General features: G+C 46.4%; 1 protein-coding gene across 2 annotated transcripts in view; it reads left to right on the forward strand.

The window, feature by feature from the left end:
* Positions 1-15,408, forward strand: part of ddx46 (DEAD (Asp-Glu-Ala-Asp) box polypeptide 46) — a 28,149-nt gene continuing 12,741 nt past the window's right edge. Inside the window, exons 1-12 of one of the 2 annotated variants that reach the window (XM_036587966.1) lie at positions 1-81; positions 6,007-6,192; positions 7,385-7,507; positions 8,888-8,969; positions 9,059-9,227; positions 10,077-10,279; positions 11,387-11,497; positions 11,611-11,776; positions 11,855-11,975; positions 12,778-12,953; positions 13,991-14,112; positions 14,962-15,040. In XM_036587966.1, the coding sequence (XP_036443859.1) occupies positions 65-81; positions 6,007-6,192; positions 7,385-7,507; positions 8,888-8,969; positions 9,059-9,227; positions 10,077-10,279; positions 11,387-11,497; positions 11,611-11,776; positions 11,855-11,975; positions 12,778-12,953; positions 13,991-14,112; positions 14,962-15,040 (1,555 nt within the window). In that variant the 5' untranslated portion in view covers positions 1-64. The remainder of the gene's footprint in view (positions 82-6,006; positions 6,193-7,384; positions 7,508-8,887; positions 8,970-9,058; positions 9,228-10,076; positions 10,280-11,386; positions 11,498-11,610; positions 11,777-11,854; positions 11,976-12,777; positions 12,954-13,990; positions 14,113-14,961; positions 15,041-15,408) is intronic. The other variant, XM_036587967.1, reaches the window with a different exon arrangement.

Consider the following 15,408-nt stretch of genomic DNA (forward strand, 5'->3'; position numbering starts at 1 on the left):
CGCTAAAGGGCGAACAGTCTGTTTGAGCAGCCGGGTAAACTGAAGAAGAAGGAGAGGAGTCGCCATGGGCCGCGAGTCGAGGTGAATAAAGAGTTTTAATTAAAACACTGTTTTATTAAACTTTGTAATTGAAGTGCATTTGTGCGTGTGAGAGGTCAGAGCAGAGCAGCGCGGACAGAGCGGTCAGCTGGAGCCGCGGAAGGCCAGCAGAGCGGCGGCGCTAAATATGCTAAAGCTACCGCGGAGTGAGGACTGAATTAACGTTACCTGGACGGGGATTAAATACAGGTGACCCGACTGAAATACGGGCTCAGTAACTCCGCAGCGGCGCGCAGAGAGTCCACCAAACCCTCAGTGACTAACGAGGCCGGAGCGGCTTCTAATTCGAATTGTCCGTTCCACCTTAAATGGCGCCGGGGTTCTGTGCTGGCGCTCTGGGCCACAGTGAAACAACAGCGCTGTTTAAGGTAGAGCGGAAAATTAGAAAAAGCTTTTTCAGCCGAAGTCAGAGCTGTTTGTGTACTAAACTCACCGTCACTGAGCGAATGACTGCACTAAAGGCAGCTTTCCTAAAACAAAGCAGAGCAGAAGAGAAAAACAAACACCTTTAAATATACAGAAGCGGAATTTCACCCATTTTTCAACATTTCTCCGAGTGTGTGAGATGTAAACAAAGATTCAGAGTGGTTTGGTGTGAAATGGTTCAGATGTCTTTACAGTGGTGGTGATAGGAACCAGGGGTCACCATGACTACAACACAGATATAGACATTTTATTTACTATCCAGAACCACCAGTGAACCTACACGAGTCTTCTGAGTTTATATGGAATGTTGATGATGGAAAATAGTGGAAAATCTGAAATAATAAGTTTTCTTTGGGGACTATTTTGCCTCACAGCGCCCTGCATGTATCCCTCCGCCATGAATGGAGTTTAAGTTCTCTAAACTATCATAAAACAGTGTCTCAGTCATCAGGCAGTGAATTCATAACCATTTCATGTAGGAACTTTCTGTGAGGGAGCTTTTAGAGGTGGACGTCTGGTTCCTATCACCACCACTGTGAACAGTTCTGACTCGGTAAGTTTATCTAGAACAGAGAGTTTCACACCAAACCGCTCTGAACCGCTCTGTTTACATCTTAATGATTAAATAATGCAGAAAATTTAAAACTTCGGAGGAGTTCCCCTTTAAGTACTAAGTAGTTTATAGAACTGATGTGGAGCCTCTTAGTCCATCCAGCATCTGTCAGCCCAGGAACTGAAGTTTGTGCTCTAAAGCTTCAAAGTTAGAGGTGAGAAAGACAGTAAAGCAGCCCAGAAACTGAACCAGCTCAACATAATGAAGTTAAAGGGCCAGTGTTTCCCATCTATGGTAGGTGGATGTCGCTCGGACCTCTGAGGGGGCATTATCCCCCCCAGAAGAAAGTTTTGAATGTTTTAAAGTTAATTGCGTCAATCTGGTGCACTTTGAGAACAAAATTAATATGTTAGGTCTATGAAGCTCTAAACAGTTTTGTGCTTTAGTGATTTCATCATAAACACACTGGCTGTCTGGGTGTGAATGGTGATGACGCAGAGACGAGGTCACACCCACAAAGCATCGCATAGGATTTTAAAAGTTCACGGATGGTCAAAACAATTGATTACAGCATGCAGTCGCATTTTAAAGGATGGAAATGCGCTGCAGGATGTGTTAGCAGTCTTGATGTCAACTTTTCAGTCTCAGAAAGGAGCTAAAATTCAGCAGCGCTTTGCTTTAATGTGAGGAGCTGAGAGTCAGACACGCTGACGGTAACGTTTCCTAGCTAAGCTAAGGTAAATTAACGTTAATTATCAGTGATAAATTCTGCACTGACAGTACCAGTTGGCTGTCTTACATTGAAAATGATGAGACTGTTTGAACTGCAGTGGATGCTGTAAAGTTAGCAGTGCTGTCCTCATATCTCGGGTCCTGTGTGTGTGTGTGAGAGAGCCTGTGTGTGAGAGAGCCTGTGTGTGTGTGTGAGAGAGCCTGTGTGTGTGTGTGTGAGAGAGCCTGTGTGTGTGTGTGTGAGAGAGCCTGTGTGTGTGTGTGTGTGAGAGAGCCTGTGTGTGTGTGTGTGAGAGAGCCTGTGTGTGTGTGTGTGAGAGAGCCTGTGTGTGTGTGTGTGAGAGAGCCTGTGTGTGTGTGTGTGAGAGAGCCTGTGTGTGTGTGAGAGCCTGTGTGTGTGTGTGTGAGAGAGCCTGTGTGTGTGAGAGAGCCTGTGTGTGTGTGAGAGCCTGTGTGTGTGTGAGAGCCTGTGTGTGTGTGTGTGTGAGAGCCTGTGTGTGTGTGTGTGAGAGAGCCTGTGTGTGTGTGAGAGCCTGTGTGTGTGTGTGTGTGAGAGCCTGTGTGTGTGTGTGAGAGCCTGTGTGTGTGTGAGAGAGAGCCTGTGTGTGAGAGCCTGTGTGTGTGTGTGTGTGTGTGAGAGCCCGTGTGTGTGTGTGAGAGAGCCTGTGTGTGTGTGTGAGAGAGCCTGTGTGTGTGTGTGAGAGAGCCTGTGTGTGTGTGTGTGTGAGAGAGCCTGTGTGTGTGTGAGAGAGAGCCTGTGTGTGTGTGAGAGAGAGCCTGTGTGTGTGTGAGAGAGAGCCTGTGTGTGAGAGCCTGTGTGTGTGTGTGTGTGTGTGAGAGCCCGTGTGTGTGTGTGAGAGAGCCTGTGTGTGTGTGTGAGAGAGCCTGTGTGTGTGTGTGTGAGAGAGCCTGTGTGTGTGAGAGAGCCTGTGTGTGTGTGAGAGCCTGTGTGTGTGTGAGAGCCTGTGTGTGTGTGAGAGCCTGTGTGTGTGTGTGTGTGAGAGCCTGTGTGTGTGTGTGTGTGAGAGCCTGTGTGTGTGTGTGTGTGAGAGCCTGTGTGTGTGTGTGTGAGAGAGCCTGTGTGTGTGTGAGAGCCTGTGTGTGTGTGTGTGTGAGAGCCTGTGTGTGTGTGTGTGAGAGAGCCTGTGTGTGTGTGTGTGAGAGAGCCTGTGTGTGTGTGAGAGAGAGCCTGTGTGTGTGTGAGAGAGAGCCTGTGTGTGTGTGAGAGAGAGCCTGTGTGTGAGAGCCTGTGTGTGTGTGTGTGTGTGTGAGAGCCCGTGTGTGTGTGTGAGAGAGCCTGTGTGTGTGTGTGAGAGAGCCTGTGTGTGTGTGTGAGAGAGCCTGTGTGTGTGTGTGTGTGAGAGAGCCTGTGTGTGTGTGAGAGAGAGCCTGTGTGTGTGTGAGAGAGAGCCTGTGTGTGTGTGAGAGAGAGCCTGTGTGTGTGTGAGAGAGAGCCTGTGTGTGAGAGCCTGTGTGTGTGTGTGTGTGTGTGAGAGCCCGTGTGTGTGTGTGAGAGAGCCTGTGTGTGTGTGAGAGAGCCTGTGTGTGTGTGTGAGAGAGCCTGTGTGTGTGTGTGAGAGAGCCTGTGTGTGTGTGTGTGTGTGTGAGAGCCTGTGTGTGTGTGTGAGAGAGCCTGTGTGTGTGTGTGTGAGAGCCTGTGTGTGTGTGAGAGAGCCTGTGTGTGTGTGTGTGTGAGAGCCTGTGTGTGTGTGAGAGCGAGCCTGTGTGGGTGAGAGAGCCTGGGTGTGGGTGAGAGAGCCTGGGTGTGTGTGAGAGAGAGCCTGTGTTTGTGTGTGTGAGAGCCTGTGTGTGTGTGTGAGAGCCTGTGTGTGTGTGTGAGAGCCTGTGTGTGTGAGAGAGAGCCTGTGTGTGTGTGTGAGCCTGTGTGTGTGTGTGTGAGCCTGTGTGTGTGTGAGAGCCTGTGTGTGTGAGAGAGCCTGTGTGTGTGAGAGAGCCTGTGTGTGTGTGAGAGAGCCTGTGTGTGTGTGTGTGAGAGCCTGTGTGTGTGAGAGAGCCTGTGTGTGTGAGAGCGCCTGGGTGTGTGTGAGAGCGCCTGGGTGTGTGTGAGAGCGCCTGGGTGTGTGAGAGAGAGCCTGTGTGTGTGTGTGTGAGCCTGTGTGTGTGAGAGAGCCTGGGTGTGTGTGAGAGCCTGTGTGTGTGTGAGAGCCTGTGTGTGTGAGAGAGCCTGTGTGTGTGTGAGAGAGCCTGGGTGTGTGTGAGAGAGCCTGTGTGTGTGAGAGAGCCTGTGTGTGTGAGAGCGCCTGGGTGTGTGTGTGAGCGCCTGGGTGTGTGTGAGCGCCTGGGTGTGTGTGAGAGAGCCTGTGTGTGTGTGTGAGAGAGCCTGTGTGTGTGTGTGAGAGAGCCTGTGTGTGTGTGTGTGAGAGAGCCTGTGTGTGTGAGAGAGCCTGTGTGTGTGTGAGAGCCTGTGTGTGAGAGCCTGTGTGTGTGTGTGTGAGAGAGCCTGTGTGTGTGTGTGTGTGAGAGAGCCTGTGTGTGTGTGTGAGAGAGCCTGTGTTTGTGTGTGAGAGAGCCTGTGTGTGTGTGTGAGAGAGCCTGTGTGTGTGTGTGTGTGTGAGAGCCTGTGTGTGTGTGTGTGAGAGCCTGTGTGTGTGTGTGTGTGAGAGCCTGTGTGTGTGTGTGTGTGAGAGCCTGTGTGTGTGTGTGTGTGAGAGCCTGTGTGTGTGTGTGTGAGAGCCTGTGTGTGTGTGTGTGAGAGCCTGTGTGTGTGTGAGAGAGCCTGTGTGTGTGAGAGCCTGTGTGTGTGTGAGAGCGAGCCTGTGTGTGTGTGAGAGCGAGCCTGTGTGTGTGTGTGAGAGCGAGCCTGGGTGTGTGTGAGAGAGCCTGTGTTTGTGTGTGTGAGAGCCTGTGTGTGTGTGTGTGAGAGCCTGTGTGTGTGTGTGTGAGAGCCTGTGTGTGTGTGTGTGAGAACCTGTGTGTGTGTGTGAGAGAGCCTGTGTTTGTGTGTGTGAGAGCCTGTGTGTGTGTGTGAGAGCCTGTGTGTGTGAGAGAGCCTGTGTGTGTGTGAGTGAGAGCCTGTGTGTGTGTGAGAGAGAGCCTGTGTGTGTGTGAGAGCCTGTGTGTGTGAGAGAGAGCCTGTGTGTGTGTGTGTGAGAGCCTGTGTGTGTGTGTGAGAGAGCCTGTGTTTGTGTGTGTGAGAGCCTGTGTGTGTGTGTGAGAGCCTGTGTGTGTGTGTGAGAGCCTGTGTGTGTGAGAGAGCCTGTGTGTGTGAGAGAGAGCCTGTGTGTGTGAGAGAGAGCCTGTGTGTGTGTGTGTGAGAGCCTGTGTGTGTGTGAGAGCCTGTGTGTGTGTGAGAGCCTGTGTGTGTGAGAGAGCCTGTGTGTGTGTGTGTGAGAGCCTGGGTGTGTGTGTGAGAGCCTGTGTGTGTGTGAGAGCCTGTGTGTGTGTGAGAGAGCCTGTGTTTGTGTGTGTGAGAGAGCCTGTGTTTGTGTGTGTGAGAGCCTGTGTGTGTGTGTGAGAGAGCCTGTGTGTGTGAGAGAGAGCCTGTGTGTGTGAGAGAGAGCCTGTGTGTGTGTGAGAGAGAGCCTGTGTGTGTGAGAGAGAGCCTGTGTGTGTGTGAGAGCCTGTGTGTGTGTGAGAGAGAGCCTGTGTGTGTGAGAGAGAGCCTGTGTGTGTGTGTGTGAGAGCCTGTGTGTGTGTGAGAGCCTGTGTGTGTGAGAGAGCCTGTGTGTGTGTGTGTGAGAGCCTGGGTGTGTGTGTGAGAGCCTGTGTGTGTGAGAGAGAGCCTGTGTGTGTGTGTGAGAGAGAGCCTGTGTGTGTGTGTGAGAGAGAGCCTGTGTGTGTGTGTGAGAGAGCCTGTGTGTGTGTGAGAGAGAGCCTGTGTGTGTGTGTGAGAGCCTGTGTGTGTGTGAGAGAGCCTGTGTGTGTGTGAGAGAGAGCCTGTGTGTGTGAGAGAGAGCCTGTGTGTGTGTGTGAGAGAGAGCCTGTGTGTGTGTGTGAGAGAGAGCCTGTGTGTGTGTGTGAGAGAGCCTGTGTGTGTGCAGTATTAGTATAAAACACAGTCTTGTTTTATTTGATTCTGTTCCCCACCTTTAACATTTTTGTGGTTTAATGCACCAAAACAGTCCTAATTCACTTCATGATCATTTTTCAACCTCACCTTATGCATTAGAATCAGTCAGGCTGATTTTTGTTACCTTTAAAGCTGTTAACGTTACTGATGTCCTTGTTCACTGCAGGCACTACAGGAAGCGCTCCTCGTCGAGGGGGAGATCCGACAGTCGGTCAAAAAGTCGTTCTCCTGATTCAAAGCGCTCGAAGAAGGACGAGCGAGCCGGCTCTCGCACTCGCGAGAGGAGCAGGAGGGATCGGTCGAGGAGCAGAGAGAGGAGGAGATCACGCTCCAGAGACAGGAAACGCCAGAGGTTAAACTTCCTTTCTGTTATTGATCTCTCTGCTTTTATGTGCTGATGACTCTGTCCTGCGTTAGCAGCAGTTAAATATAGGCTGAAGGTGTTAAGGAAGTGTGTATGGCCTGTAGGGTGGGAAATATGGCGATGTTTATTGTTATTGTTATAAATTACGTCACAGTATGATTTCCAGTCGCGTCATGGCTGTGATCAGTACCTTAAGATCATCGACCAGCTGCACGTTTTATTAAAAAGAGCATAATTAGTCCTGCTTAATTGGATTTATTGTTGGTGTCTGAAATGCTGAGTGAAAATCACTGTATTTGTATTTTTTGATAGTATTTTTGTTTGTTCCAATTTATCAGACCTCAGAAAAGCCAAATATTGTGATATTATCTATCGAGAAAATAAGTATCACAATATTGTATTTTGCCATGTCGTCCACCCCTAATAAAGTTTTATTACAGGGGAAACTTTTTAATTTGGGTGTTGAGATGTAATCAGAGAGATTCAGAGAGGTTTGGTGTGAAATGGTTCAGATGTCTTTACAGTGGTGGTGATAGGAACCAGGGGTCGCCATGACTAGAACACAAATATAGACATTTTATTTACTATCCAGAACCACCAGTGAACCTACACGAGTCTTCTGAGTTTATATTAATGTTGATGATGGAAAATAGTGGAAAATCTGAAATAATAAGTTTTCTTTGGGGACTATTTTGCCTCACAGCGCCCTGCATGTATCCCTCCGCCATGAATGGAGTTTAAGTTCTCTAAACTACCATAAAACAGTGTCTCAGTCATCAGGCAGTGAATTCATAACCATTTCATGTAGGAACTTTCTGTGAGGGAGCTTTTAGAGGGGGACGTCTGGTTCCTATCACCACCATTGTGAACAGTTCTGACTCGGCAAGTTTCTCTAGAACAGAGCGTTTCACACCAAACCACTCTGAACTGCTCTGTTTACATCTTAACCAGTTAATTATGCAGAAACTTTTGCCCTTAAGTAGTGTTTAGGTAAGCACTGGTTTTTGGTTGGATAATTCATTGTAGCAGTTACTGATTCTCAGTGTGATCCATCTGAAAAGTGCTCTGAGACACTTCAGTTTACCAGTTAATTGGTTAATACCTGATAAATCAGCTGTCAATCTGTCGTTCTTCAGGTTCTCCTGCTCGCAGTAACAGTGTGTTCTGTCCTGTCTCACAGGCGGTCGAGGAGTCGAGAGCGGAAGCGATCCAGGAGTCGGGAGCGCAGAAGGTCCAGGAGTCGAAGCAAAGGGAGAAGGTCAAAGTCTTCCAGTCCTAGCAAGAGTAGAAAACATGATGAGGGGTGAGGTGCCATGAGAGCGAAGAGCATGAGAACATTTACCATGTCCGCTGCACTATTTCCATTCTTCAATTCAGATTTGAATTGTACAGTCTTCAAAAAGATGGTTCCTCAAGGGTTCTTTAGTAAAACAGTGGTTCTATATAGAACCATAAACACTCAAATAACCCTTTTCAACACATTCTCCATCTGAAGAACCATTTTCACCCTGAAAAGAACCATTTAATCATGCTAAGGGTTCTTTGAGTGTTCATGGTTCTACATAGATCCATTTCCTTTACTAAAGAACCCTTAAAGAACCATCTGTAAGACTGTAGTTGTAGTTAAACAGTTTGTGACTGACTGATATGATGATCAGGTCTGAGTGGTGACTCTTCTAAACCCAAACAGAAGAAATCCAAATCCTGAAGAGTAATGACACCCCCTGTTTCAGATGCTCCCCCCAGTTAAACTTCAAAGTATGCACCTTAGCAGAGTTTGACAGAAAGTGTTAATATTTCAGGAAGACTGATATCAGTATTTATAAAAAATACAATTTAGAAATCAACTTTACGGTGCAGTTAGTCTATTAAATAATAGTAATTCTAGGAATGCATCGATACCGATACTGCTTCTGTGCTGAAACTGTACTTATTTACTCAGAAAAAATCACCGATACAAACATTCCGGTTCTAGCTGATACTGTGTGCCGTAAGCCAAGTGTAGCTGCCACGCTAATGAACCCAGTGAAGGAGGATCTGCTCACACAGGAAAGAGTTACTGACTCCGTCACAGTCGGACACAAAGCCGTCACTCACTTTAAACATTCCGCCTTGGCAGATTCCCACCAGGATACACTGAGAGATTATAGACTGTTTATAAACACACAATCACAACTGCTTCCCCAACACAGGTGGAGACACGTAGGCCAACAAAACGGAGAGGAAAAAGTCGACATTTCTTACCAGCGTCTCAGCGTGTTGCTCAGTACTCAGTTATTCTGAGTGAATCAGCTTTATTGATAACGGTCTGTATTCAGAGCGTCTGTAGAGGCTGTGTTTCCCGTAGCAGGTCAGTCAGACGGAGCGTTTCGTACAGTGTGAGTTTAGAAATCGTAGCTTTGTCCGTATCTGTATTTAACGTTGAGCATAAATGATCCTTCACTCTAAACTCAGTATTATCACGATAAGTGTGTGATCGTTTTAAGATACTCCCCCACCTCAGGGGTCCACAGCCCTCCCCCAAAATTATATGTTTTATTGAATTAGGGCTGAACTTCAGAATACTTTTTGTTTGATTATTTATTTATTTATTTTTTTAACTCAAGTCAACACCTGTGCTCGTGTGCAGCCTGTCGTTGGCCCTTGTCATGTACTAAATGTCTGTTTCTAACCACTTACACAGCAAGGAGAAGTCAGACAGTGGAGACCAGCCCACAGACAAGAAGAAAGTCAAAGAGGAGAAGGAGGAGGAGAAGGCTGAAGACGTAAGTTCACTGTGAGAGACTCAGATTCAGTCAGAGTCGCCTGTCCTTCGTCCATCACTAATGAGCTTCATATGTTCACGTCTCTGCAGCAAGACTTTGACCAGAACACTCTGGAGGAGGAGATGAGGAAGAGGAAGGAGCGTGTGGAGAAGTGGAGGGAGGAGCAGAGGAAAAAGGCCATGGAGAACATCGGAGAGATCAAGAAGGAGCTGGAGGAGATGAAACAGGGCAAGAAGTGGAGCCTGGAGGACGATGACGGTGCGGGAATCTCACACAGCTCCACAAAGAAACATGAGATTTAAAATCAGTAGGAATGTGAATGTTTGACTGCTGGAAAGAGCTTTTCTGGGGCACCTTTTAGTTTATAATAGTGTAACAGCTGCATTGTTTAAGGTGGAATAGATCAGAATAAAATGCCAGTTTATTTGAATTTCTCAGGTCCTCTGTCTGAAAGGTGCGTCCCATGTACTCATTCGTTCGTTCATGCTTCAGTACCAGCTGGTCCACGACTTATTGCTGGACATGAGGCCACTGAGACATCAGTCTGTAGGCTGATGCTGTTGACCGGTGGCTCCTGAGCCCGGCCCCATCGTTCTGGTGTGTATGTCAGGCTAATGCTAATGTTATGTTACTTTATGTCCACTGCCTTAAAAACAGAGTTCGCTGCTTGTGAGCAAATGCAGTGATCTAGACAGCAGGAGGTGATTGAGAATCAGCTGCAGTTTCATTTTCATTTGAATTGTGACTGAAACATCCCTCACTTTGACTCTCAGCTGAGGGGGTAACGTTATCATGGTTTGCTCTGTTTGATATCATGTTATCTGCACGTATTTGCGGCGCACCAGTACAACAGGTAGGACAAAACACACATCTGAGGAGGAATTTAAACCAGTATACTGGTTGAACTGGTGAACTACCCACTACTAATATCTGTAGTGACGGCCGAGTATCCCTTGTGTTTTTTTTGTAAATAATAATAATTACCCAAAAAAGATTAAAAAAAGAATCAGGCTCTCTATGACAGAAACTTCTAAACTACTTCTGAACTTTCTAAACAAAAGCACAGATCAATTTCATGGCATCTTATTTTTTGTGTATTTCATTCAGATGATGATGAGGAAGGTCCAGCCTCAGTGGACCGTGAAGGAGATGATGAGGATGAGAAGGAGAAGGACGGGAAGACGGAGGAGAGCGCAGCGATGGAGACAGAAACCGGAGAGGAGCTGGATCCTTTAGATGCCTATATGGAAGAGGTGAAGGAGGAAGTCAAAAAGTTCAACATGGGCACGATGAGAGGTGGAAATGACAAGGTAAGAGAGGGAGAATTCCTGATTTTGAACTTTTAAATACACTATATGACCAAAAGTATGTGGACACCTGATCATCACATCTGTATGAGCTTGTTGGACATCTCACATGTCACCAGTGTTGCCCCCCTTTTTGGGTATAACAGCCTCCACTCTTCTGGGAAGGCTCCGTTCCAGTTCATCCCAAAGGTGCTCAGTGGGGTTGAGGTCAGGGCTCTGTGAGGGCCACTGGAGTTCCTCCACACCAAACTGGTCACTCCATGTCTTTATGGAGCTGCTTTGCGCTCAGGGACTCAGTCATGCTGGAACAGGAAAGGCTCTTCCCCAAACTGCTGACACAAAGCTGGAAGCAGATAACTGTGCAAAATGTCTTTGTAGCATCAACATCACCCTTCACTGGAACTGAGAGCCCAAACCCTGAAAAACAGCCCAGCCCATCATCCCTCCTCCACCAAACTCTACTGTTGGCTCTGCATTCCAGTAGGTAACGTTCTCCTGACATCCACCAAACCCAGACTCATCATCAGACTGACAGATAGAGAAGCTGATTCATCACTACAGAGAACACAGTTCCACTGATCCAGAGTCCAGTGGTGGTGCTTTACACCCCTCCAGCCGACGCTTGGCATTGAGCATAGTGATCTTAGCTGCTCAGCCATGGAGACCCATTTCATGAAGCTCCTGATGCTCAGTTCTTGTGCTGATACTGCTTCCAGAGGCAGTTTGGAAGTTTAGTGTGTGATACAACAGATGATAGGCAGTTTTTACTTGCTACACGTTTAGGACTCGGCAGCCCAGCTCTGTGAGTTTGTTCAGTCTACAACTGCGTAACTGAGTGTTTGTCTATGGAGCCTGCATGGCTATGTGCTTGATTTTGTACACCTGTTAGCATTGAGTATTACTGAATAATTAGGAGGGTGTCCTCATACTTTTGGCCCTATAGTGTGTATTATTACTATACTTTTGTAACTGAGGGTGTGAATCTTTGATCTGAAAGCAAATCTATTGACATTATATTAGAACGTTTAACACACTGCAGCAGTTCTACCATATCTGTGATGTGAACATGGTTAATTCTGCATATAAATATATTTAATTCTGTGTCGACAGAAAGGTGGAATGACCGTGACCAAAGTTGTAACTGTGGTAAAAACAAAGAAGACGCCTCATACCACCAAGAAGAAAGGAGAGTTAATGGAGAATGACCAGGATGCCATGGAGGTTCATCTAAACGTCCTTCTTTAACCAAGAAATTTAATTTTAGTTGTAGTTTTTGTTCACATGAATGTCTTTCTTGGGTCAAAACTGTAGGTTCATGTGTTTTGTGTGTGTAGTATTCGTCTGAGGAGGAGGAGGTGGACCTGCAGACCGCCCTCACCGGCTATCAGACAAAGCAGCGGAAGATTCTAGAGCCTGTGGATCATCAGAAGATCCAGTACGAGTCCTTCCGGAAAAATTTCTACGTAGAAGTTCCTGAGCTGGCCAAAATGACACCAGAGGGTAAGATAACAATCGCTAATAGCTGCAGTGTGCAGGGTTTGTGCAGAGGTTTTTCAAATCACTTTCCTTCCCCTCCAGAGGTAAACGAGTACCGTCTTGAGCTGGAAGGCATCACGGTGAAAGGAAAGGGCTGTCCGAAACCCATCAAGACCTGGGTGCAGTGTGGGACGTCCATGAAAGTTTTAAACGCCCTTAAAAAGTGAGTGCAGCCCTTCTCTGCACAAATACTCTGACATTTAGAGCGATAGTTTTGCTAAGCTGGGCCTTCTCTACACATTTTTTTGTCCCATTTTAACCTCTTGTGACAAATTTTCACAATCTGAAGCGATTCTCCAGCTCAGGAACTCGATCGGAAGCCACTAGTTTGAGAGGAGAAACAAGTGAATCTTTAGCTCTCCGAACTCTAAAGTGATCGGAGACCACAGTCACAGATGAAGTGAGAGATCCAAACAACAGCCAATCAGAGAGCTAGAAGAGCGGAGAAACAGGCGAAAAGGTGCGCATGAACAGCAAAGCGGAGACAGAGGAGCTGCTTGTAAAACACAGGCAGATAAGAGCCGAAATCATGCTTATCATGTTTATAATGTATCCAGACGTCAGGTCACTTCTTTTTACAGATTCAGCTCAGCTGCCAGTTTGTAGTGAAATATTTCTCCAGCTCTCACTGTGATGTCAGTGTTTCTCACCACATATTAATCCCCAGTTTATTACGCATAAAAGTCCAAGCAGGTCCAGTGAGTTCATTTCTGTGTGTGTCGTGTGATCTGAGGAGATCTGGGAGTTTGAGTTCTTATTCGTAGCCCAAACTCTTTGTGTGTTATTCTCTTGTCTAGTCTGAGCTCCTCCTGACAGAAACACAAGAAACTCTGTCGTTAAGTCTGTGATGCTCTCTGTTTTAGAAATCTGTCTAGGTTTTAAAAGTCATGTAGTGAACACCCAGCTTAAGAGAGCGTTAGAGTTGTTTTATTTGAATGCATTTTCTCTTTATTCTTCTCCCTCAGACACAACTATGAAAAGCCCACTCCGATCCAAGCACAGGCGATCCCTGCCATCATGTCTGGACGGGACCTCATTGGAATCGCAAAGACTGGAAGTGGGAAGACCATCGCCTTTCTCCTGCCGATGTTCCGCCACATTTTAGACCAGAGGCCGCTGGAGGAAGGAGAAGGCCCCATTGGTACGCTAATACTCTTGATTTCTAAAAGCAGATTGTAACAAAGCTTCTCAGTAATAATCGTAACAGTGGAATGACGTCATGATGCCTTAACTGTCGTCTCTATAATTCTATACAAATTAACTTCATAACAAACAGGTCATCTCGCAGAGGATCAGTCCTGAACGAGATTTCTGAAACCCGTCGACGTTATTTCTCTCTGAATAAGCTTTGACCACTAAGATAGCAAAAGAACTCGAGCTTGAGCTTAGCTTTGTATTTAGTGAGCAGCTACATTAACTGTAAAAGCACACAGCTAATCAAAAAGTTAAAGGCTGCTTATCCTACATTTATCTTTCTTGATGTCCACTTACAGTCCAAAAACAGTCCAGCCTCTCTTTAGAATCAAACAGGCTGATGTTACTGTGCCTTTAAGATTGAGGTATGTAAATGACCTCTGTTCTGATTGGCTTCCGTGTATTGTGCCTCAATCCAAACACAGCCCAGGCTGGAACACTCCTTATAACTTCAGTGTGAATGGGTGGGGCTAAACTGCTGTGGGCTGACATATGACATCACAAAAAGAGTGAGTTCAAATCGGGCTGTTTTTGCAGATTCATTTCCGTATATGAGCCGGACAGTGAGCGATACGGTTCGACCCTTAGCAGTGTTTGCAGTAGAGATGGGACAGTACACTGGGTCTGCGGTTCTTACGGTTTTTGGGTCACGGTATTGGTACAGTTTTAGAATCTTTGTATTTAAGGAAAAAATAAACACATCAATCATAATTTCAGTATCTGGACGAGAATAATAATGAACGTTTTTCCGTGTATTGGGAAAGAATATATCGGCCAACGAATCGTGATATATAGCAAAAAAATGAAGTTTTTTCTCAATTTTCGCAGTTATTATTCTATGTCCAGCTGTAATTCAGCTCCCAGCAATTAGTAAAAGGTAGTAATGAAAGTTCATACTTTAAGTTCTCACCACCACTGTTATGTTGCTTGCATTTAGTACATTGTGATCTTAGTTTACTAACATGGACCTGAATTCTCTCCTAGCTGTGATCATGACCCCGACCAGAGAGCTGGCCCTGCAGATAACGAAGGAGTGCAAGAAGTTCTCTAAGCCGTTGGGGCTGAGGGTGGTGTGTGTGTATGGAGGCACCGGAATCAGTGAACAGGTACGTAAAGCTGTAAAACTGCCTCTTTTTTGCAGTCCTGTTTGAAGTGGACTGCTTTGGGAGTTTTAGTGTATCTCAGTGTTTTTCATCCTTTATGATGTCAACTGAAATACGTGTATGTGCTCTATATGGCAAGAAATATGTGGACCGCCCTCCTAATTACTGAGTTCAGGTGTTTCAGCCACACCCATTTCTAACAGATGTATAAAATTAAGCAGACAGCCTTGCAGTCTCCGTAAAAAAAACACTGGCAGTAGAGCGTCATATTGAAGAGTTCAGTGACTTTAAACATGACACTGTCGTAGGATGCCACCTCTGCCACAAGTCAGTCTGGCAGATTTCTAGTTTTCTAATTGCTGGATCTGCCCGTCAACTCTAAGTGCTACTAATGGGGCAGAGCAGTTATCCACTGTACCAGGTGCACAACTCCAGTCTCGGAGGGCTGGTGTCCAGCACCGCTTGGACGTTTCCTACTCAAACACCTCTAAACCTGGCAGTTTAACAGGTAAGTGTCATCAGGTGTGTTTGAGCAGGTAAAACACCAGTCTGTTATGGACACCAGCCCTGCAGGACTGGAGCTGCACCCCATACAGCTATTTCACTTTTCACATTATCATTTGAGCTGTCAATGTTGCCCATGAAGCTTTACACAGTGAGAAGAGGGCAGACGACTATCACAGTCTTTAAGAAACTCTGTGCACATAAAAAGTGCAGTGAGGTGCATTAAGGCGCATGTTGGAAATATTCAGTACGTCAGCCAGCCGATACTATAATAGCAGAACAGTGCAGAACAAAGTGAAGGACCAGACTTTAACCCTCAGTGCCTTGTGTTTTGTCTTTGGGGAGCAGATCGCAGAGCTGAAGCGAGGAGCCGAAATTATAGTGTGCACACCAGGTCGAATGATTGACATGTTAGGAGCCAACAGCGGTGAGTGGACTCATTTCTCCTGAACAGGTTTCAGTCTGCTGCAGGGTCAGGTGAGAGGGTTAGCAGGCAGTGTGTTCTAGCGCTCCTATGAGACGCTGCAGGACTGTGTGTTCTTATTGGCCTGTGTTCTGGCTGAAGGTGGTGTAAGAAAACGCCCTGACTGAATTTCCATTGTAAAGTTGCATAGAATGTTTTTGAATGTGAATGAAATCACTTCCATTTACTAAACGTTTAGCATTATTTGACCATTTTGGAAAAATGTAACATCAAGACATTTGAGGCGTTTCCTGAAGACTGCTGAAGGTCAGTGAAGCTAACATGACAAAGGCTGTTCACTGTGACATAACGAGCTAGGAATGGTGAACAAA

This window comes from Colossoma macropomum, unplaced genomic scaffold (assembly GCF_904425465.1).
Source record: "Colossoma macropomum unplaced genomic scaffold, Colossoma_macropomum, whole genome shotgun sequence".
NCBI classification, from domain to species: Eukaryota; Metazoa; Chordata; class Actinopteri; order Characiformes; family Serrasalmidae; genus Colossoma; species Colossoma macropomum.